The 25384-nt window shown below is 39.4% G+C and overlaps 1 protein-coding gene across 1 annotated transcript in view; it reads right to left on the bottom strand.

Moving 5' to 3' along the window:
* Window positions 1-5659: 5659 nt before the first annotated feature.
* antxr2a (ANTXR cell adhesion molecule 2a) overlaps window positions 5660-25384 on the bottom strand; it is an 89525-nt gene continuing 69800 nt past the window's right edge. Inside the window, exon 17 of the mRNA XM_084728199.1 lies at window positions 5660-5879. Coding sequence (XP_084584325.1) covers window positions 5841-5879 — 39 coding nt within the window. The 3' untranslated portion in view covers window positions 5660-5840. The remainder of the gene's footprint in view (window positions 5880-25384) is intronic.

Below are 25384 nucleotides of genomic sequence, written 5' to 3'. Positions count from 1 at the left end.
ATCTGTAGAGAATTCTATTTCACCTAAAACTAAAGAGAGAGAGAAAAAAGTTCATACTATGCTGTTTTTTTCACCCTAAAAAGGATTTATAATGACAAATGTAAAGTTAAAAATAGACATGCTGATGGTCAGATTTTATTAGTCTGTGAGGGAGCTGATGTAGCTCTCTGACTGACTGCACAGAAACAGATTTTTAAAAAAGTTAAGTGTGGGGTTTAAAACCATGTGTTTAAATGTACAAATTAGATCTGTTCAACAACACATTTACAGTACTGTATAATTCTAAACATTTGTTTTATTTACTTATGCATTTAGTTATTATTTACCTCAGCATTCTGCGATGTTTGTCTAATTCAGGGTTATCAGTGTGTTTAAATTTTGATATTTGTATACATAGTTATTCCTGTAGGAGTCAACACAATATTCAATATTAAAAATAGAGCCTGACTGATACTGGATTTTTAGTTATTCTTTTCTGCAGATATTCTTTATTTATATATATATATAAAATTCTAATTGACATCAGGGAAAACTGAAACAGTAAACTTTCTTTTAAAATGTATTTTAAAATGAGATAAAAATAGACTTTATTATCTCGAAGGAAACTTGTCTTGGATACATCAGTACCTGCAGTTAAAGTACAGTTGTCACTGCCCATTGCAGAACACGTTTGTTTTGACATTGTCATCATAAATTTACATAGTTATATTAAAAAAATAACATTATAAGGCTACAGTTAGCTTCCTGTTTAAGGCTCTGATGAACGTGGGACAAAAGAGTTCTTACAGCGGTTAAGCCTGCACTGAGGGGCTCTAAAGCATCAAAGTCACAGAGATAAACTTTTAGCATTCATGCAGACCAACTTTGACATGAACGTACCTTGTTGCTAGTAACATAAGACAGCAACCAAACTGTGGAGGACAAAATAAAAAGCAATTACCAGTGTGCAGAAATCTTGCAGCAGACTTCAGGATGACTAGGATGAATATTAAACTCAGACTAAGTGTTTCCTGCAGCCGGTTCTGTTTAAAGCAACACACGCCTGTACGTAGCTGCTGCTAATAATAATAATCATGAGCACAATAGTAAACAGAGCAGATAAGGAGATATTTTGATCATTTTGAACACTTGCTTCCTAACGTCTAGCTGTTTTGGTGGTCTGAAAGCTGTGTGAACTGGTCAGCTGAAAGTACTAATCAGCTTACAGTGATGATTCAGTTAGTGTAGAGCCATACTGTCTGTGGATCAGAATGACACATGGAGGACGTATTTAGTCCAGTTTATACAGAATGAACCGTTAAATCTTACAGTAGGAAGCCTTGAATACAAACAGTGAGTCACTGGTTTTATGAGGCTTTTTTTTGGCTTCATGCAGCTGAGTGAAATATTTGTAATCTGAACTAACAGCAAGTAAACAATGAGCTGATGACTCCTCTCCATTTCTTTACTGCTCATCAGTAAAGCTGATTGAAAGTCAGTGCATGAGGGACTGTAATGAGGCTGTAACTAACAATGTTTTTAGAAAATATTTTTTAATGTACACTTGTAGTTTTTTTTGATTTATTAAATAAACAATGACAGAAAAACGGCATGAATGACTATGGCAAGTTTCCGGAGGCGGTGTCTTCAAACTGCTTATCTTGTCTGAACCACAGTTTCTGGCATCGGACCAATAAAGTTTATCTCATCTGATCTTAAACGTCTAACGAGATTCAGTTTAAAACAAGATGAAGATCTATGATAGAGAAAAGATACCAGTCCTCATACTGGAAATGCTTAAAACAAAAAGGCAAAAGTTTGTCATTTGTATTTGATTTATAACTTAAAACAGTTCCATACTCTTTTTTCCATGACCATTTAGACAAAGTTGCTCCAGTGGAAAAACTTCTGCACTTTATTTTGATTACTTTATCTGGTCTGAATGAATACGTACAGAAGAAACAATTCAAATGTGAACACAAATGTGCGCTGATGAAGACCTGTATAAATACATATACATACATATATTTATACAGCTATATATCAACATTTACTGATTATGTTCCAAATTTTCATTCACATTTTTATAAAATATGTGCTGTGCTAAATTAAACTACCTTTCTGTATAAAAATTACTTTTACTTTCATTGATATTTCTAGATAAACTTTGCTGACAGCAATATTATTTTGAAAACAGGAGTTTTACTTGTATCAGAGTATTTTTATAGTTTCGTTCTGCTACATGTATTTCAGTAAATGGTCTCATTCTTCCTCCATCACTGATGAGGAACCTGTGGGGTTACACTTGTCGGTTTTAACCATTTGTAACAGAAATCTTTCTGAACATGTCAGGAACTTTCCTAGAATACGTTTTTACATAAATCAAGAGGATTTTGACGATATGTGAAACAGATTAGGCACTTTGCTTTAGTATTTCTCTTCAGCTACAGAAAAAGGAGTAGAGAAGTAGAAAAATGTGTTTGCGTTCTGTGTTTACAGAACTGTTTATAACTGCTCAGACAATTTATTCCTCACAGTAACAGCTTTACAGGATGATATTTTAAAACACAACTATGTGTCTGGACTGCAGAAAAAAAATATTTGAGACTTCTCGCAGCAGAAATGAGTTGAAACTTGAATGTGTTACACAACCTTCATGAGGAAAGAGAGGGATTCTTTATGACAAACCTCAAATACAGGGGCATCACTTTCTCTCTCTCACGTCCAACACAGAGGAGGGGTGACTGTTTGTATACATACACACTGACCCACACACACACACACACACACACACACACACACCTCAACTGGCATCTTGTCACAGCATGCAAACGTGGATAAAGCAGAAGGTGTACGAGCGCATATTTTTACTAAATGCAAGACCTCATTTTTGGGGCGTTGAAGACCTTGGAGGGATTTTGAGTGTGTTTGTGTGTGTGTGTGTGTGGTGCCTCCGGTGACTGACTTCACAGGGGGAGAGGCTGCACACTGTCCACTCCTCTGTCCACACACACTCTGTATAATCACGTTCCCTGTCGGGCCCTATAAATCTGCAAGGGCCCAATTAAAGATCGCCTTTAGCATGTCCACCCCTACCAGCACACACACACACACACACACACACACACACACACACACACACACACACACACACACACACACACACATATGCGTGTTAAAAAGAGAGAAAAAACAAAACACTGTTTGCTTTTCATTGAATGTATATTTGACAAAACAGACTGCAGTGTAAAACAATAACAGGAATTGTTTGACTGAAAATACAAACAGTGTAAAACTTGTGAAACAAAGCGCTGCAAAAAAGATGTTTTTGGTATTTTGGTTTCAAATCACACACATGTGCAGCTTGTGTGACTTGAAATTAAAGGTGCTACATGAATATAAAAGGCAAAATCTGTACAATTTTAAAGAAGAACATGATAAATTACAATAACTGCACTTTAAATGAGTTGACCATAATGTACCAAACAGAAAGTAGTGCATGCAAATCAAATTAAAATCCAAAATTTGATAGAAATGTTGACAAAAATGAAATGAAGACACACCAGCAATTGTGGTCATCTACTTATTTTAAAGCTGAAGTTGTATTTTAAAGTGATGAAGCTGAACAGAGTTGGCTGAAGTGAATAAATGGTTTAGAAAAGTGTCAACAGTATTTAAATTTCTTTTTAAACTTTTGGTTTCAATGACATTAAAACAACCTCATTTAACAAGTGCAGAAATACAAAAATACATTTTTTCCATCAAAGGCATCAATTTACAAGAAGGCACAAAGAAACTCAACAATTATCTTTTTTTATCAACAACAATAGGTGTTAAAAATGAATACCATGGTGTGTGAGAGGATGCAGGGGGCACATGTGATGTGTTTTTAACAGGGCGACTCGTGTTGTGACTGCTATGTAAATATCTCATTAGTTGGGGTTAATAACATTCCTGTGCTCTTGGTTGTAACATAAAAAAAAAGACAAGATCTAAGTGCTAAAAATTTTCTCGTCCACTGTCCATCCAGAAAGAGGCTGATGAGCCTATTAAATGTCAGCCTGCAAAATTATGCAAGAGGCTAAAAGCGTTTAAGTCGAGACATAAATACCAGCACACCCCGAGGATTTGATTTGGAATTATTTATGTCCCTCCGATCGGGACGAGGAGGAAACAAAGGAATAATTAGACTGGCGTGCAGCAAGCCGCCCCTCTTGCGCGCTCTCGTGCCCACCGAATGTGAGACGCTCACCCATTCCCCCTCAAACTTGATGGTTGTTGAACTTATTTTTAGTGTCATTTGATAAGCTTCCCTGCTTGCACAGAGACATCCCACTGACCCAGCCACTGGTCATTGTCTATACCGCTTCCCGTCAAAGCCGGCGCGCTTTGTCAGGTTTCGACTCGAATATCCATTTTGTATCTGAAGTACGGTATCCGAAGTGACTGGATCATTCGAGCCTTTTTCTTCAGCTGCTGCCCCCTTTCCTCCCCCACAGTGTTTCCGCTCACACTAACATCATTTGGGATTGGCGTCATGACAGCGCGCTTGAGAAATCCACCATATATATAAATATATATCCCCTGCTTTTTGGGGTGAGGGAGTTGGGGGTGGAGGGGGGCACATAATTTCTGGAAATGAACAATACTTATCCGTCCATCGCATCCGTTGCTTCGGGTTTGCGTTTTGGACGTGGCGCAACGTCACCGTGGTGCAGTGTCCTCTTTTTTTCCTGTGAATAACGCAGTAATAGGTCATTCAATGTCAAAAGGCATAAAAAAGAGACAGCCAAGTCTTCACAGGCTGCTGCTTGCTGTTGCCTTTAATTATTTTAATTAAACTTTGATATTCTGGTGCTGAGAGAACTAGTGGGTTGTGACGCGGCCGGGGAGCCCTCGGAGGATCGAAGACGGTGGGCAGAGGGGTGTCGAGGCAGCTGTATCTATATCTTAAAAGACTTAACTGATAGGCCTGTTTATGGGCAGTGATGTGCTACGCCTTGCTGAGCAGAGAGCAGACTGCGCTGAAAACAGGGGCAAAAAACACCAAGCGCCATGTCAAGGTCTTAAAGGCATCAATCCCTCAAACCAGGCTGGAGATCATCCTGGTCAGGAGGCTGTCCTGCGGTCGAATAACGCTCTATTAATTTTCTTGTCCCGAGTGCATAATGAAAGGAAGGTGTCTTTTAAAAAAAAAAAAAAAAAACTAAAGGCAAAGTCTTGATGCCTTCCAATACCTTGGGGCATCCTGTCTACAATTTGTCATGCGTGTGCACTTCTCAGTGTTAAAATGACAAGATAAGCCAGTCAAAGGGCAGCCGCCAGGCATCCAGCACTGCTGAAGTTGGAGAGGCTTCGTGATGAGACATTGCCAAAAGGCAACGGACTTCTGCACTTGTGAGGCCCACTGGGATTATTCCGACTTCTACGCCAAAGGCAAACAGCCCCTTTCTCCGTGTTTTTTTTTCCTTTTTTTTTTTTTTTTTTTAGATAGCTTCCGTCTGTGTCCATGAAATTAGGTTTTCCACAGAAGGCACAATATGGTCAGAATATGTTAAGCCTTTGGTGCGCACGAAAAGCTAACCAGCTCTGAGTGCTAAGTTCTGGGGCTCCCTGTGCTTCTGCTCGAATTTTTTTTCTTTCTTTATTAAAAAAATATTTCGTCATGGAAAAAGGCAGAGGTCAAAGGGCAGAGAACCAGGAGGAAACCTTGTGCACAAAGTAGAGCGGAGTGAAGAGATAGTGGTTTTAGCTGCAGGATTACAGATCTTCATAAAAAAAAAACCAAAAAAAAAAAAACCTGAAATTCTCTCTTGTCCACAGTGATCAGCACATGTTGGCTTTCACACAGTCGTCCTCCTCTACTGATGCTGCACACGGTTGAAATTAATACACCGACCCTGAAAAACACACAGGCAGAAAGAACAAAGAATATTACAACTTTAATAATCAAATAAGAATAAATAAGAAGCACCAAGCACTGTTATTTACTATTACTGTATACTGTTATATTATTAGGTACTGTTAAATATTTCTGTTTATTTCTTTATCATCAAGTTTACATAAAAAATGAATCACCATGACTTGATGATTGAGTCTTCGATAACAGATATTTATATTGAAATAATAATAATAATAATAATAATGATAATAATAAAATAAAATTGTCTGCAATAGTAAAGACAAAATAAAGGTAAAAGTAGAAATTATGAAAAAAGTATATGTCTTAATTATTCTTCTCATACATGTAAAAAAAACCCTCAAAAACTCATAATGCAGTAATATTCAATAAACACAGTGTAAAATAATACTACTAATAAGAGTTCATACAGGAATAAATATTGAAAGATTTTCACAGATAAATTCATGACAATATTATAAAAAAATAAAGTAAATCAATACTCTAAATAAGCAGAAAGTATATTTAAATACAGTCGAGGAAATCATCAACTGGTGAAGTAGCAGCAAACGTTCCTGCTCCCTCAGCACCTTTCTGAGAATACTGACAAAAAAAGACATCTCACTTTAGCCTCCCTGTGCATGCTCTCACACAACACGTGTATTTGTGTGTGTGTGCGTGTGTGTGTGTGTGTGTGTGTGTGTCTGTGCGTGCGTCTGCCTGTGTGTCCAGGCAGCTGTCTGAGCCTCTCAGTGCAGCAGCAGCAGCCTGTTCACCAACAGTAGGCCGACTGGCACCAAGAGGGAGCTCTCACACAGCGAATCCCCAGCAGCCAGCAGGCTTTCAACCTCACACACACTTACACACACACACACACACACACACGCACGCACAACTCTGACTCTCTGTAGCTCTTCATCTCTCTCTGGCTCTGTCAGTGTGTTTACATGTGCTTACTGAAACCTGATTCCAGCATAGTAAAGGTAGTTAGCTTATTCATTAGTCCTTGTTAAGAAATGTGTCCTCTGCATCCTTTGACTAGTTATAAATATTTATTGAGCAGCATCAGTGCAGCTAACGAGGACTAACTCCTTTTCTGAGGAAAGTGCCCTCCTCTAACAGAAACAACAGGAGGATTCCTAAAGGAATAGTTTAAAAAACTGAAAATACCTCGTATTTTCTGACTTGCCTCTAGTCAGATCTCTACATGCAGATGACCAACGCCACGAGGCTGGATGGAGTTTTGTTTGTGCTTCTCAAAGCAGTGAAAAAAATGACTCAACAGCAACACACAGGACAAAGTCTCTGTTAAGCCGGATAATCCACAGACAGTAAACAGTTTTTACTGTGACAATGTCTTGTTAACGTCTTTTATGTTTAAAGTTTAAAATAACATTTCATGAGTGAGTCAGGTCGAGTCAGTTTTATCTACAGCACCAGTCGAAAGTTTGGACACACTTCTCATTCAATATTTTTTCTTTATTTTAATAAGGAATGGTTCAGATTATACCAACAATGTGCAAAGTTGCCATTAAAGGAAAAGGTGACCGAAGAATCTAAAATATCAACGACCAAAAGTTGGTGACAAAAAACTTTAAACAGGCAGAAACCTCGAGCAGAACCAGACTTTATGGTGATGTTTTCTTGTACTTTTAATGTGTGTGAACTGACCCTATGCAACACATCCTTTAGGATAAGAGGAAACCCACACAATCACCGGTAAAATCACCCAAACAAAAAGCTTCCAATTGGCCCTGAAGGACGGGTCAGGGACTTCTGGCTGTGAGACAGCAAGCAGCTTCACAGAGCCACACTCCTATTGGAGAACTATGTTTTCTAAGCCATGTAGACACACAACTGAACTTCTACCTGGTTTAGGTGCACATGCATGACTAAGACTTGAGACAGAGAAAGCACCACCGTGTGCAAGGATGAGTGAAAAGATCGTGATTCTTGCATCCAAAATTACACAATCCAATTAAAAATAAATCCGTTTGAATAATAATAATATTTCCACAACTTAAAACACAAGAAATCCAATATGAAAAAACTGTGTGCTCGCACTACACAGACCTCTCAGTCCAAAAAAAGATCAGGTGCAGCGTCACATCACAAAAGCAGATCTCTCATACAAAGTTAACATCTAATAGACAAAAAAGATGCCAAAAACTCAAGAACAGTTTAAGAGGGATGAGAGAAATGTGAATACTGACCAGCTGCATGTACAGTAAAATAAAATCAAAAGGCAGTTTCAGCACATGTTATTTTCCTACCTGAACCTGACATCTGATGTGAACGTACTCCAGGTCTCTTCTCTCCCTCACTGAGCCTCTTCACTAGTTCTTAACGTCCGAGCGTGATCTCCAAACACTTCACAGTGTTTGGACAAACGTGAGCATTTGCTGATTTTGCTACCTTGGTTGTCATAGTAATAATGCAGACCACGACACTGTAAGGGCATGTTTCCTGTCCAGCAAGAACTACAACACGTGGAGCTTTTGCTTTGCCATCACAGACCAGGACGTATTTACTGTTTTCTTAAGTCTCTTGTCCCAACAGGTGAGTTCAACTGTGTTACTGCATCTATGGCTGCTCCCTGTTGACTGGCTACACAGTTCATCTGGTGTTACAGTCCTGGCACAAGACATTTCTGATCATTGTGTGACTTTTTAAGGGAAAAAGGTTATGTCATTAATCATCGTTACTGAAAATACTATACTGACACTCACAACTTGTAAAACACAACAGCAGTTACAAATACTACATGCTTTGGTTCTCCCTAAGGTTTGAGTTTTATCAATTGTACTGGAGGAGCTGGTTTGTCAAAGAAGTTCTGCGATTATCAGTTGACGCAAAATGTTTTGAAGCAGCCATGTTGCAATTTTGGTATCAGGTGTGACCAGAAAATAAGTTTTCATGTGCTGAACTAAATTTGCATTTAAATGTGCACATATTTTTCTCTTTCTTTCCCTGCTTGAGAGAACAACTGCACATTCGTGCACATGCAGGCCTCACGCAATCCAATGGATGCGTCCCATTCAGGTATTAAGGACAGAAATGACCACGATGTTAGCTCCTGAGCTGCAGGGTGAATGCAGCAGTCGGCAGCCGGCTCCTCTGGTGTGGGAGCTCTTACAGTATCTGCACTACAGTCTGGCTCTGGAGCAGAAGTGTGCATGGACTGACTGTGACGAGGGCTTTAGACAAGCTGGAGAATCTTCCATTCCTCATTATTTGGCAGGGCTGGTGGGTGTTTGGTGGAGGGGTGGGGGCTTCACTCCATCTCTGCATGGTAAGCCCCTCGACGTGTACCCTCTGCAACTAATCTCACACAGTCAACAAATAAGGCACATCAGATGCTGTTTTGGCCGCGGCCATCAGAGCGGCTAAGTTCAGTGGATTTTACGGGTTTTACGGCGCGGGGGCTCGGTGAGGGAAGAAGTGCTCTCTGCGGCGGCAGAATGGCAGGAGAAGCAGGGGGATCTGGTGCGAGGGCGAAGCAGGTGCAGCACAATACGGTCAAACCCATTCCAGCTCCCCTGTTCCCGGATGAGCGGGGCCTGACTTGGCAGGGATCGCCGCCTTGTAACTGGGCCATGTTGGAGAGATGGAGGCCCACCTGTGCCACCCGGAGCGGCAGAACAATAGTCTGAATATGTCAGCATGAAATGTCAGTGAAATCTCATCAGACGGATGGAAGCGTGACTGCAGATAGACGGGTGGATGAGTCAGGTGGAGAGATGGAGAGGTGAAGAGACAAGAGGAGGGGGTGAGGCGGAGGGGTCAGGGAGAAGCATCGACTTCCAAATGAAGACTGTGATTAATAAGGTTCATTACAGACACTCCACTGGCTTTATACTGAAGTAAATGAGAATATATTGAACTGTGATATCACACCACACAATGTTGACATACCTGAGAGGTCCAACACAAATAAATAGACAGCTTGCAATAAAGGTATGAATATAATTGCTTAAACTAATGATTATCTTTATCATCAATCAATTTATTGACTTTTATTTTGACTTTTTTTTTATTATTTTTAGCCTGTAAAATGTAAAAGTAATGGCCATCTACACTTCAAACAGTCTTCTAATTGTTTATTTTGTCTAAATAAGAGTTTTAAAAGGCACAAAGATTCAGTATGTAAAGATATGAAGTGGAAAAACACTGTAAATTGTCACACTGAATGAACTACACAAATGTTTGGAAATTTATTTGGTGAACTACTTGAAATGATTAATCAATTATTAAAGCTGTGGATTTATTTTCTCATCAATTCATTGGCTGCCCGTTGCAACACTAATAAAAGAAAGAGCTAAAATGCTGCCAGGACTCTTGCACAGTTTATTCCAAATTTGGTTGTCTTGTGTAGTCAATAATCTCAGTAACTGAAAAAAATCCTCCAAAGTCCCAACTCTGGTTAGATAGTGAAGTATTCAGCATGCAGAGTTGTAACCACCTACACTGAAGTCTTGTTAGTGGGCCCTCGCTGCGTGTTGACAGGAGCCGCAGAGGTCCACATTTGCCCAGTCCTCAGACAACATGTTTGTCACTTGGACTGTTGGCTTGTAACTTGAGGCAGAGCTCCAGAAGTGAAGTGGAGAAGAGTGTGACTGTATGTGTTTGATTTTGTGTGTTTCGCACCCTGAGCAGCTTGAGTCCCCCAGAACTGCAACTCTCCGAGGAGCTCTGCTGCACGAGACGGCGAGATTCAGACAACAGACAGAAGCAACTTAGAGCTCAGAACAAACTCTGTGCTTTCGATCACACGTAAAGATTGTAAATATTAATTATCGTGCTCTTTAGAATATTGTTTATGAAAGAATTGTGATGCTTCTGAGAAATATTTTTGTTTCTAGTGGTGAAAATTTGAGTCAAACATGCAACAATATTTATAAAATGTAACTGCAAATTGGTTGCCACATGCCTGGGATTTTAAAGGTCCAGTGTGTAAAACTTAAGGGGATTTATTGGAAAAATATGTCAGAAATAGAATATAATATTCACAAGTAGGTTTTCATTTGTGTTTTTTTTTTTTTACCTTAGATTGTGCCATTTTTTTCTACAGAGGGACCAGGTCCTCTTCCACAGAGGTCACTGTGTTGCACCATCTTGTTTCTACAGTAGCTTAGAGCGTTTCAGGTTTTTCACAAGTTTTGGTGCCACTGTAGGTTCTCCTACACACTTGAAAGTGGAGGGTGGGGCAAGTTGGTTGCAATCTGCAAGTTCACCACTAGATGCTACACACTGATTCTTTAAAACCTTTAACGCAATAAATTGAACAACTGGTTGCAATTAGAGCATGACACAGGAGTGGATTTCCAATCCTGTGTCATTCCACTCCTACAAAAATACTCCAATCCTATGACAGAGTTAAAATAAAAAATAAAAAATCCTGGAAGAATGGTTCTCGTCCCATCCCAATCCCATCAATCTACAGTCAAGTGCCTGCAAAAAAACTGACCTATTGTTATTACAATTTCCACTTCTGCTCGCTCCAGCTGACTTTTTTTCTTTTCCCACCCCAGTCCCCTGATGACTAGTGAAATTGACCCCCATTCTGAGCATTCCATTTTTTTCAGTTTTCTAATATTTCTGGGTAGTTGACAATGTCTGTGCCTTCTGTATAATTCCCAGGAACGGGAATATTTAGGTCTATAGGTCCACTTTTCCATTCTTCGCCCTCTTGCTGGGACTTGGGAAAGATCAGTTGAGCCAAACCCCTGGAAGGTTTTGTAAACTTTTCAAAACATGTCATACAACCACAGGAAATGCAGCCTTGATGGTTTTCATAATATGCAAACAATCATTCAGTTATCCTAGAAATTACCTAACATGAACAATGTCTGAAAAATTATCTTGGATACAGTTGAGGATGAAATTTGAAGCGTTTGATATGTTTGTTCTAATGTCTCCAGAATGCATGAAAAGCTTTTAGTGAGCAGGTCCAACTGTAGGTTGCAACTGGACACGGAAAGTGAGCATTAGTCATATTTTTATTCACAACTGAATCAGTTCATTGTGTGCAGGTACTGAATCTGAGGGTTTTTTTAATGAAGCAGATCCATGATGGATGGTGCCAAAACTGTCAGTTCACCTTAAAAGCAGTAACATGAACACATTTTTAAAACTTATAGGTCATTCTGTAGTCTGGTAGGATCGGATCCAGAGTGTGAGTCAGGCTTTGAAAGTTACACCCATGTGTGTTTCTTCCCCTCCTTTCCTTCTGTAATTTAGAAAATAATCTAGAAATCTTCTATAATCTACAAGTTAAACAAAACTACAACTGAAAAATTAAGTCGCCATGTGTTTGTGCCTTCATGACGCCTGCTCAGAACCAGTTCAAAGCAAGTCTTCACAACAATTTTTGGGAGACAAATAACAGGAAATAAACACAGCTGATGGTGAGTTCGCTCCCTTCCAAATGTTTGTACTGGATTGTCGTATTAATTGATTGTATAGTTTGACACATTTACAATATCAAAGACAAAAAAGATGCACCAAAGAAGGAATCCACTTAGGTTACAGAACGAATCTCCCATCTGGACTGTAGTGTGAAAACACTTGCAAGCATGAGAGTTGTAATCCAGTTGCAAGATGCTTATTTTGCAGTGATAAGCTACAGGCTTTGAAAGATTTTATTACCAGAACAGAGACTTTTTTCCACATTAGAGCTTTGCAGCCTATACAGTAGCTTAGTTAATCTAGGGCTTACTTAATCCAACAGCAACAGGACGACCGCAACACTCATCACATTATTCCAACACTTGTCTGTCGTTCTGATGAAATGTTAATGAGCTGAACAGCAAATTCACACCACAAAGTACTCCTATAGCTGTTGTAGATGTTCCATCTTTTACTGCATGAACTACCTCTAGTGTGTACTGCTGCTACTCCTCCGCCTGAAAGGTTTAGCTTCCTCATTAGAGATCCAAAAGAACTTTCTAGCAATGATACATGACACTATGTTCTATGTTCTTAACAAAATGGAGATGATCATGAAAACAAAAATGGAGTCATACTGTTCTATAAGGTTTGTAAATAGTGACTAAGAAATTGATGCCCTGGCTGCCCTGGTGGAGCCAACTGATGCATCACTAGATATGCTGCTGTATCACCTTCAGGACAAACCTGTTTGCATCATCTTTCTCTCCATTTTTGAATAATTACTACTAAAATCTTTCCATGCATTCTGTGACTATTTAATAATAACATGACATACTTTAATAATCCATTGAGGGAAACTACATTTTATTACTCTGTTGCTATTTCTTTTTTTTAATTTTTGCAGAAATAGGACCCCGTTTCATAGAACTTTTAGTCTAAATTCATTGGCTTTGTTTGATTCATGTACCAAGCTTCTAGGACTGACTTGCAGTTAGTAAAATAGTGATACTAATAAGCTTCTTTTGAGTTGTGTTTATTTGTTTGTGTGATGAGACACAGATGACAGTGTGCAGCAGTGGTTGTGCAAGTCTGACACTTAATGAGGTGAGGGAGCGATGGCAGTGGTTATGTTCTGAGCACAAATAAACACATTCACATTGCAACATAACCCTGCAGCTAATCAGCTAATCAATAATCGATGCCTGATTCTGTCTGAAAATGGCCTGAGACTTGTACCCTGTTGTTTCATATAATTCTGCTCACTCTCCTGTCTGCATCTCAACGTTATCAATTAAAGGCAAAGATGACCAAAAGGCAAAGCAAAAGGGCAAACCACTTCTTTTATGAAGTGTAGCTACAAGCATGAGCCCAAAACTGATTTTGTTAGTGATCATTCCTGTCTGGAGTGTATTCATCCTCTTAGACGGAGTTTAACAAATCCAGGGTTTAACTACATCTGTTAATTTTTAATCTGGTTGAATCATTTTAAAAAATATTAAACTGATCCCTGCTCATACAATCCACCCTAAGTACAAGAAATCACTTTGGAAAAAATAAAAAAAAAAATAAGAAGAAGTGTGAACTGTCCCTGCCTGTCGAGCCTCAGCCACCAGACATGTGTTCTGTTTTACTCTGTGTCCTCTGCCACATATTGAACAAATTAAAAGTTCAAGTTGGAGGGAGAAGCACAGCTGCACAGGGACAGAGGAGAGAGCCAGGGTGTGAGCAATCCTCCCTCCACGAGGCTGCTGGCCCTCTTCTCACAGCCCCTCGTCCACACACACACACTGCCCACACAGCGCTGCCATCTGGCCTGCTGGGAAATCAGAGCCACCTGAGACTCGGCCAAATACATGATGCTCACTGACAACTCGGGCATTTCTTCTCATTGTAAAGAGATGAATAAAGATTATACAAGCACATAAGGTACATGGGAGGACAGCATTTAAAAAAAAAAAAAAAGTAGCTACTCCCCTCACTACTGTGAAGTTTAATAGGTGTCCTGAAAGAGGCTGCCTGTTCCAATACAGGAAAGACTTTTTTATCTATACTTAATACCCGTGTCATAAATGCCTCCATATTTTATGTATATACTGGTGCATAGGGCCATAACACATATGACTATTGTTAAGAACTTGGCCAGAGAATCCAACCTAAGCTCATATATTGTTACTACAAACACATACACAAAGTATATTTACACCCATCAACAACATTACACTCATTTGTGATAGTTGAATTTCTTCTTCCAAAACAAGGGCATTTATCTGTTGCTATGATAGCCTCCACTCTTCTGCTTTCGGGCTTTCAGATTTCAAATCCTGGCTGCAGAGATTTGTTCCCATTCAGCCTCAAGAGCATCAGTGAGGTCCAACACTGATGCTGGGTGAGAAGGTCTGGCTCGCAGTCAGCGTTCCAGTTCATCCAAAAGGTATTGGACAGATTTGAGATCAGAGCTCTACGCAGACCAGTGAAGTTCTTTCACATTAAACTAGGAAAATCATTTCTTTATGGCCCTGGCTTTGTGCATGAGGCCATTGTAATGTTGAAACAGCAAAAGGGACAAACACAAACTGTGGAAACCAAGTTGGAAGCACACTACTGTCTAAAATTGTATTCTAAAGATTCCCTTTAATTGAAATTAAGGTCAAACCAAGAAAAAACGCCCCAAACCAAAAGCACACAGAGGGGCGCACACACTTTAGGCCGTAGAGTGTGTTATGATATCTCACTCTAGTCCCAAAGAGACTCTAGATTGAATTAAATCTGATGTGCCATTGAAGAATCTCAACAACAGCAATATTAAAGTCTTATTATACAAATATATTTCAAGATGGTAGTTTTAGACAATCACACGTCCTTACTCTTTGACTCATCTTAGTGTCCTTGTAAAAGTATTAATTTTTTTGTCACGGGTCATTGTGTTAGTCAGTGAGCTTTGACCACCAAATCCTAATCAGCTCATCACTGAGTCCAAATGGACCTTCGGAAAAAATGTGACTGAGACTAATCTGCCTAACTTCCCTGGTTCAAATCCAGCCAGAGACCAGGGAGTAATATCTACCAGTTAATAGCTAAATAAGACTAAGAAACTAAACCAACTTTCAGTCCTTGAGTTTAAAATGATGTGTAGTCTTTAGTTAGTCTTATTCCCAGCCCTACAAATGGTTTCAAGTTTGACTAAACTTTAGTGAACACGTGACTCTGAACTTAAGACGCTTGATGGTTGGAGAGATTTCTACACTGTTTCAACTGTTTTTTCCTGATGAAGTGGACAGTTAGTGGTGTAGAGCCGACTGTGCACTGCAGCTGTCTTTTACCAGTTAAAACCTAGCATCATGCTATACTACTGTAGGTCAGTGTAACCCTCACAAGCATCATCATGAATGAACAGCAATAAGAAAGATTTATCATCAAAACTTCTGATGATATAAAAATCCAACCTCTGGCACCATATTTACATCTCAGGCCTCCGACAGTTTCAGTATGAATAAAGTGGTGGATGATTGGCAATCAGGCTCTGATGGCTACTTGACTGACCCTGGGAGCAGAGAGGGAGTGAGCGACAGCTTGCAGTAAAAAGTTATGCTAGCAGGCAGCAGCATATGGTCTGCAGACTGTCAGAGCATTGCTGGCTCTCTTTTCCTCAGACAGGAGAATATTTTACTGAGTGGAGAAAAGAGAAACTGATGGTGAAGAAAAAGGTCAGGTTCTTTGGTCCCAACCATCATGCAAGTATTTTTTTTTTTGGATGAGGTTTCTGCTGCCATTTGGAAACAAAGTTGATCAGACTTCAGTCCATGTAACTTTTGCTTCTTGGTCCAACAATCTTTGTTGTAATTTCTCTTCTTGTGGTTCATATCAGTCTAAACTGTTTGATGAGATAGTTTAATTAGAGCAGGGGTCTTCAGGGTTTTTTAGGACATGGACCCCTTTGCTGATAGAACATGTGGAGAAGGTACCCCCTACTGCATTTATTGCATTGAAAATCTTTAGGTCTTCTTCTGCGAATTCAGCAGCAGTTGGAGCATGGCTAACATCAACAAATTCCAGCATCTTGAGGTCATATTTGATATTATTCAGTACTTAAGAGCTGCAATGACTAATATTTGCTTCTTTGTGCCACAGCACTGATCTATAAAGCAGCTGAAAGCCTAAAATCTAAGCCTAAAAATATATAAAAACTGATCTTGACTGTCCAGTGTGCATCCTACTGTAGGTGCTGTAGAGCAAGAGCAGGCTGCCAGGGAAAAGAATGAATCTGTTAAAGAGTTAGCCATATGGCCGAGCCACAGTGGCAGCATATTACTGGTGACAGCGAGTTGTCTGCTGTTGCAAAATGGGAGTTAAGGATGATTAGGATGCTCGCTTGACTTCAGAACAAACACCTCGCAGCAATATTTTTACGGTGCTGAAGAGCCAGACTTTGTCTTTTTGGCATACTGTATCATTTGTGGGAACACCACATACTGCAAGTACATATAAATTACTGCTTCTGTGGGGAACTTCTCTTTCAGTTTACTCCTGAAATGTCAGGTTCAGCTATATAATTATATTCTGGAGGTTTTAGGGCTTCAGAGTGTTGCTCAAAGGCGCTTCAGAAGGGAACATTCTTGCCAACATAGCGGCTTGATCTTGCATCTTTCAACAGAAGACATAGCCACTCTGCTGCATCGTATCGTTTACAGAGGTTTCTTGTCAACCTGTACCTTTTCACTCATGCACCCAGCCATTGTGCATGACACTGCCAGCTAACTGTCTAAAATGAAACAGCTCTTGAGTCTGTATCAGCTGTCTGTGGCTGCAGGGATAAGTGGTATCTCCTGAAGCTTGAACATGGAGGCTGCAGTACTGTAGGTGCAGCTGTTTCCTGCCGGGGCCTCCTGCTTGCTTGCACCCCCCCACCCCCCACCCTCTCTGGTTTTGTCAGAGTAAGTGCACATCATTGGCAGCTAAAAGCTCTGGGCACCGTCCCTCTGGTTGTTCCAGAGAAATGCCAATCGTTTTGGCGTCGACGGGGCCCTCACAGACGGCGCAGGAAGGCACAGATGGCACTAATGGACGAGCAGAATCCAACCGAGGGACCGGGACAGAGCCACACCGGAGCGCCGTCCAAATAACTGTAGTGTGAATGTACTGTATGGCCAACGCGCCGCTCTGCTCTAGCGGGGACGATGCCACGGCAATGCGGCATAAAGAATTTAAAATGATAAAATAATCATAAGAGAGGGAGATCGTGGGAGGATCGTCGTGGAGCTGTGCCAGGAGGATCAGACAGAGGAGAGATTGTTCTTGGGCTGATATGTGCTGAAGTGAGTTAGACAGACCTCATCCAAGTCAACCCACTCCAGCCAGACAACTGGGTTTACAGCTAATGGACTGACTGAGACACTCTGTCTGTCAAGGAAGAGCCAGTTTATAGACTGCACCTTCTCCGGGTACAATGGTACTTCTGTACGTGTGAGCCAGCTGATAGCCCGTTTTATGACCTGTGAGGCGATAGACTTAGACTTTTTTTTGTCACCCAAACCTTCCCCTCCATTTCCCACGTGATGCCCACATGCTGCAGATCTTAACATTTGTTGTGCAAAGCATTGACAAAAGAACATTCCTGTGTGTGTGCACCAGTCTCTTTTTTAGCTAGTAGTGCTAAGCAGATGCTTGTAGGAAGAACTAGTCACAGCTTTAAGTGGTGCTAAGAGAGAACCTGTTTGGAGCTCTGTGTTCTTTTGATAAAAGTTTAAATACTTCTGAAGGGTCGCGGTACCTTAAGTTTGAGCCATTTTCAGCCAACTGTGTGGTTTCTAAAAATGCAAGCAGCCTTCAGAGCTGAGAGGAAAAGCAGATAGGTGGGCAGATTGGAAAAAATGTGTGTGTGTGACATTTTTAAATTCTGCAAACCACCAAAGCAGCAACATAGATAAAAGTTTTTCAGGCGCTAATAGAAATTACTGTTTGAAGGACTGAAACCATAAAAGATAACACAAGTAAGATAATCAGTTGTCAAAGATTACTTCGGATTAGATCTGCAATGATTAGTCGATTAATTGTCAACTATTAAAGTAAGAGTGAACTCTTTTGATTGTTTTCATTTTTAAAGTTAAAAAAATGTGAATATTTTCTGTTTTTTTTAGTCAGGTCAAGACATTTCAGGATCATCGGAGGTCATCTTGGGCTTTGAGAGACATTTTTCATAATTTTATGTAATTTTTCTGATATTTCATTACATTTTATGGACCAAACAACTAATCAATTAATCAAATTAATCAAATGAATGATCAATGATGAAAACAGAAAACGCAACCCCACTTTGGATGACAATATGCAAACTGCTGCAGCACCCAAATTCCACCAAATAAAAAAGAAGCCAGTTCTGCAGTGGACACACAGCTGTTCAGTGTCCCAAAAGCTCAGATCTGCCGTACAACACGCTCAGACAACATGTGCAACCCTTCTGAACAAGGATTCCAAACACAAACCAAAAATAAAGAGGGTGCCATTTGTTAATTTTGCTTCTGTGTGCCACAGTGTATCAGCGTCCGCAGAGAGCCGGTGGGCTCATCTGTACTTTTAAATTACGTGTCATCACCACAGCCGTCCTCCCAGAGAGGCCAGGAGAGACGCCACAAACACTCTGAACTGCGCTCAAAACATAAGCTCACATCATGTCTCCAGGCCGCGACCCTATCAACAAACAGCTCTCGTGTGTAATATTTGCCTGTTAATACTTCACTGTAAAATGTGTCTGTTTTATGCTAAATGGAGTGAAGCTGGTTGTTGCTTAAACCTCAGGGTTTTTAGATGCATATAGATGCAACACCACTGATGATAAAATATGAACTAACATCCATGATTTCAGGACACGGAGCAAAATTTATCCCCTGTATCAACAATTCCATTTCTGCAGATATTAAAAGAGGTGAAGGGGATTTTACATGTGCATATAAGATGCCTCACACCCTCTTTACTAATCCAGTGCAACATCTTATAAAACTGTCATGCAGTGAAATTTTCTGCCTGCATTATAAACAGCCTGGATCAACTGCTGCAGTCAAAGAATTTCTCTGTAAATGTGAATATAAAGCCACACTAAGGCCTCTCTCTGTGATGAATACAGTTATCAATGTGCTGATGGATGTTATTACAGGAAATGCTAAGAGTTAGGTGTATTTATTAGATTTAAGTTAACTGTGTTTTTAGGTAAAATAATTTTACTTCTGTACACTGGCATTAAAGTAGCAGCTACATAAACAGCAACAAATGGCACATTAGAGAGGAGAAATAATAATCAGGTAAAATAAATGCATTAAAACAGTATATAGTATTAAGAAACAATTACTGATGTGTGCCTTTATGTATGTGTGAGTGAATTTGTAATAGGGGTAATTTAAAAGATCTAAATTGCAGGCAAAATCTGAGATTCTCCCAGTACTGGTTTTATCTTGCGCCGTCTGGCACGTGATCAAAGAAAAAAAAAAAAGCCAACACTTCAAAGACAACAGAGTGTGGCTTACCAGCCATTATATCACACCTGATATTATATAGACAAGCTTTTTACAGAAGAATTTTAAAATTTAAATGACAGTTGTCAGGGCACAACACCGATCATCTGTTTCCTTTACAAATCAAGACTCCATATTTTAACAATGGCAGGGACATCAGTGCTAAAAAATGTTTCAATCAAACAATCAAACTGAATTATGCCACCCTTAATTTATAAGTGTAAGTGTTTTTTTTTTATTTGCCATTAAAACCTGTTTGAAGATTTAATTTCCAGTCACATCTCTGCTGAAACAAGGAGGCCAAAAAATTTGATGAATCATAATAATTTTTCAGTAAAATAAAGCTGCTGCTCTGACTTTATGATTCCAGCACTGTTTGGGCAAATGCATCTACTGTAATGTTGCTTCAGTTTAACCTGTTCCTACTGTACGCTGTTTTTAATACAGGCCATCCAATAGCAGCAGCCTTTACTGTCTGTATCTTCAATCAGACAGCCTCTGATATTAATCATCCTTTTCTATTTTGAGTCTTAAAGGGAAAAAATGCATTTTTCCAAAAAATAAATATGCTGATTATCCATTTGGTCTAAACTTTGTTGCCTTAAATTCATCTGTCAATATTTCAAAAACACAGATGATTCAATCTTCAAAAACCTATTAGTAAACAAAGGTTTTAAGATGACTCATTAGCGGCAATGTGCTTTACTTCAATGCCAGTCGTGTTTTTGTCAGAGGAGGCAGATATATTTTCAAGTGCTGAAGATCTCATGTTGGAATGAAACTCTTTGATTGGCCTCGGTTTTTGGAAAGTGTCCCTTTAATGTGTGTAAATGTGTGAGTGGGTGTGTGTTACTACTCCTGTTCCCTGCGTGGTTCCCCCTCTTCCCCCTCCACCAGCGGCATGCTGGACGGGGTCACATGTGATCTGCTCTTAGCGGAGATGCAGGCCATGCGACAGAGAGGGCCAGTAATTGGAGTGAGCTGTCAAGACAGGGCGGTGTGTTTGTGTGTGTGTGTGTGTGTGTGTGTGTGTGTGTGTGTGTGTGTGTTGTGCACGTGCCAGGGAGGCTCCCCTCCTACAGGGTGGCACATATTAAAGTCCCTGATGAGACTAATGCAGGAGGAAATGGGTTTGGCTTCGCGCCCGGTCGAGAGGTGAAAACGAAGGCTGGTCTGGGTCAACCATGACCTGAAATGAATCTGGAGCAAGTGCGAGAAAAAAAAGGGCAAAAGACAAAGATGATTTTTGTGTGTTTCTCCTTCATGTGTGTAATTCTGAATTGTTAAGTTGTTTAATTGTTCCCCTGGATTTGATTTGTCATGAATATTCATATTTTTCCCAAGCGATTCTTTAAAACAAAAAAAATAAAAAATAAAAAAAAGATTTTCTGTTCCCCAAATCTAAAAAAGCAACATCTCATATTTGTATCATTACTGAATCATTGATCCTTCAGACGCAATTAGCGAGAGAGAGATCACAGCCCTCGTTTCTCTTTTAAGAGTTAATCAACAAATTAAAGATGCAGATTTGCAGCTAATGACGTGCCGACGTGAACTGCCAAAAACATGCAACGCTTTCCTACAGTTGACATGATTAACTACAATTACAAAAAAGGTAAAACAAAAGAATTAATGGAAAATTGTGTCTAATCAAAGACACAAAGGAGATAATTGCGTTGTGGGCTGATGAATTAGTTATTATTAGTTTCTCTGACAATTTTGGTTTATTTTATCTTCGCCAGTACATGAACATCTGTAGCTGCCTTATTAGTGTTCGGCTCTGACGGACAGAAAAGTTTCTTCTAAAACACATCGAGTTTGAATTTAAATTGTTTAATCAATTAGTCTGTGTCATGATGGGTATTTAAGGTATCTTTATTAAGGTGTCTTTATTATTTTGTCTTTTGATTATTATAATAACCTCTGTTTATTCTTGTTCTACAATAAGCTGATGTTTCTTTTTATTTTTCAACCTGAAATAGAAGATTTTAAGACGTGTGGATGCAAAGTAAGGTGTTAACATTTACTCAATTTTCACCATCTTTTGGTATCAGTGTGAACAATCTTGTAAATGACATTATCTGTGAAAAAAATTAATCTTAAAATGTATAGAATTCTGTTTTTACACACATATGATATTTCCGTCATTTGAAAATACATCTTTACTATGTGAAAATTAATTACAAGCTAAAACAAGCCAGTTTAAAGTACAATTTTAAATAACTTAACTATTTATATATTTAACAGATACTTGTTGATGATTTTTTAAGCTTTTTGAATATTAACTTTGTGTTGTTGTGCTGTATATTCCAAAGCTGTTCTGCTTATTTAGCAGAGCTCATAGCTGATTTACACTAAAGGCTCTGGGTTCATAATTCACAACCAAAATCTGTCTTCATGTTCAAAGTTAAATCTGATTTTACAGCAAAAACTCCAGCTTTAAATCTCAACGGGAGAAAAGTTGTTATTTACGAGGCTGTAAACTAACAGGGTGGAAATACAAGCGAGCGGCGGCGGCGGCCTGCTACGCCGGGTGGAAAGATTCGGTGATAAAGCATCTTGTTAGCTCTACTGAGGAAAATATGCTTATCAAGCCGCATGTTAATACAAGCAGTAAATAATGTGATCATCGGCCAGCGATGCTGGAAATATAACAGCGTGAAGGAGCCTGAAGCCACGCTGACTACAGGGAGGTGTTGTGTGTGTGTGTGTGTGTGTGTGTGTGTGTGTGTGTGTGTGTGTGTGTGTGTGTGTGTGTGTGTGTGTGTGTGTGCGTGCGTGTGTGTGTTTTTTTTAAACATGGGCTACAAACTGTGAGAACTGGGTTAATGTGACCTGAGCAGGGAAGACATTAGCAACAACACACACTGGGTGGACCGACAACAGGCATTTTACCAAACACACACACACACACACATACACAGAGCTACCAAAACCTCACACAGCTGTGTAAAGGCAGGATACATGAATTGAAATCAATGGAACATAATAAATTAATACACAAGACAAACTAGACACAGATCATTAAGTCAGAGGTTTCACTACCGGAGGTCTGCTGCTGCACCCTGAAGCCAGACAGTGTTAAAATTCAGGTTCTGTTTCAGGTTTATTTCTTAAATTAAATTATTTAATGTTCAGTTACGGAACAAATTCAGGATATCTGCGTGTTCTAAATGGGCAATAATTGAATGTTATTATTTATCATCTTTCAGCAGAATCATGATGCCACATAATCATTTCACAACTTTACGTTGTCCAAATCAGTGATTGATTGATTGATTATTCAGGTTTTTGATTGTTGTGTATTTGTTTTTTCCATATTGTGATACACATCCATGTTAAGAAAAATCTTTTTTGCAATATTAATTTTAATCAACATTTGTGTCCCACAAACTCTAAATACCCACAGCTAAATACTGAAATTGGAAAGACTGCCTATGAGTGCAACTGATGCAAATAATTTAAAGTTGATTTTAAATACCTAACTTTGAATATATTAACAGACATTTGTGATTATTTCTGATAGAATTTGTGCAAATGCTTCAGTCATACATGTGACTGAACTTCCTTGTTCCTTGTTTAATTAAAGATTATTGATGCCTTAAAACTGCATCCTAGTCTGACTAGCCACCCATGTTTGTTCAAGAAAAAATAATCCTCAAGCACACCACATTTTTAACACTAAAAACTACTACTTTTTCTTTTATTGCCAGGTATTAATGGGTTTTATGACCTATTTGACCATTAGGAGGAAGAAAGACTCAAAACCATCTTACAGAAACTGGTTAATGCACAACTGCCCACTTAAGACATCCAAACCTCCATTATTCCCTCGCCTCTTCTCCACCTGCTCCTGAGAAAAACATCATATATCAAACTCTTTAGCTTGAAGATTTTCGTGCTTCTTCAGCTTCATTGATCTCAAACTCCACAAAACACTGTCCTGCCACCATCATTCCCGCAACATCATCAAAACTCTCCTCAGTACTAAACTAATAACACGAACAGTATTTCCATGTGATAGAACTGTTAAACAACTGAGAGAAACTGTTTAGAACAGTGAAAACTGTCTATTACTGTGCAATACCTGTCTAAAACTTGCTGTGCAGTAATGATCTGAACTGTTTGATAACTGCAAATGTTTACAACGTGCAAAAAATATCTGTGTGATGGAGTCACAATGCAAAAACAATAGCTTTAGACCATGCACATTTTTTAAACTAGGCACATCTTTGTAATAGATTTTATTACTATGCACCTTTTTGCTACTACTGTGTGTGTCTTTGTGTGCGTGTGTGCACATGTGGAATGTAAAGGAAATGTTTCAGGAGATTCACAGCAAACACCACAGACGCTTTTACTTTCATTAATGCTACTTTCTGTAGTCTGCTTGAAGGACGAGTTCCACAGTAGATCAGTGCCTTTAGCAGCTGCATGAACATGTACATGGACTAGTCTGTGCAATCATAACACACAGAGCCTACACGCACACGTTCTCATGATGAAATGTGCATTACCCCAGTGGACCCTTGTGCACTCACGGGTGCAGAGAGTGTAATACCTGCTTAACTTTGTCTGCAGTTTAGTGCTCGGTTGGTGACAGCCAGGATTTCACCATACAGTCAATATACAGCTGGAGTGACAGAGCAAGGAGGCAAAAGCGGTTAAACTCTGTTAGGAGCTCCAGATTACTGTTAATTCCCTGTGAGTTCAGCACCACAAGCCATTTTTACAATTTATCAGGGGAAACTGAATAAGGCCTGATCTCTGTTTCTTTAACCACACATGTCCCTTCTGGCATCAGAGACAATCCTGCATTAAAAACTTTTTCACTCCAGTGTGTTTCCATGATGCTGCCTTCCTCTCAGCTTTCCTAAAGTCTCACTAAAGAGGAAATAACACAAAGAATTGCAGAATGGGAAGAATGGAAAACAAATGAACAGACTGGAGCTCTTTAGTTTTGATTAAAACAAACCAACAAATCGAATACGGCATGTAAATACTCCATGGGAAGAATCGCCTTTCCTTCTGAGCTTCTTAAAAGCTTCTCAAAAGTGCACATGGACAGTTAAGACACACAGGTGGTGAGTTTCAATATCATCAGGCCCCGTATGTTGAGACAATACTGCGCTTTTGGTGTTATTTTTGAAATGAATCTCCTCATTTTAAGTCCCATTATCCTCCCTACTCAAAACGCATCAAGAGCACAGGAACACTAAAGTTGACAGATGACCCTTTATGACTACAGGAGCCTTTCCAGGAACCTTTTAAGCAACTCAGGAACTTTACGTGCAGTCTTCCTTTTTGTATCTCTGCATGTCTCCTTTCCAACAACCACCATCTAACATCTGTCCGGTTTTAAAGTTGTTGAAATGCAGCAGAAAGGCAAACACATATTCTAGAGGGACTTTTGTAGACACAGAAACTTTTCTTGGAACACGGAAACTTTTACATGAACTTCTCCTGCATTTTGACTGCAGCACAGTACTTCTAGTTTTTGTCCCCAGGTGGAAAAAGCATGAAAACCTCACATCTAAAATTAGGTGGCCACATTTTATTTCCTATTGGTCTCATTTGATCTTTTTTTTTTTAATGTTTTTTCTTACATGCTTGA

This window comes from Lutjanus erythropterus, chromosome 10 (assembly GCF_056507025.1).
Source record: "Lutjanus erythropterus isolate fLutEry1 chromosome 10, fLutEry1.hap2, whole genome shotgun sequence".
NCBI lineage: Eukaryota > Metazoa > Chordata > Actinopteri > Lutjaniformes > Lutjanidae > Lutjanus > Lutjanus erythropterus.
This window is presented reverse-complemented; position numbering and strand designations above follow the sequence as displayed.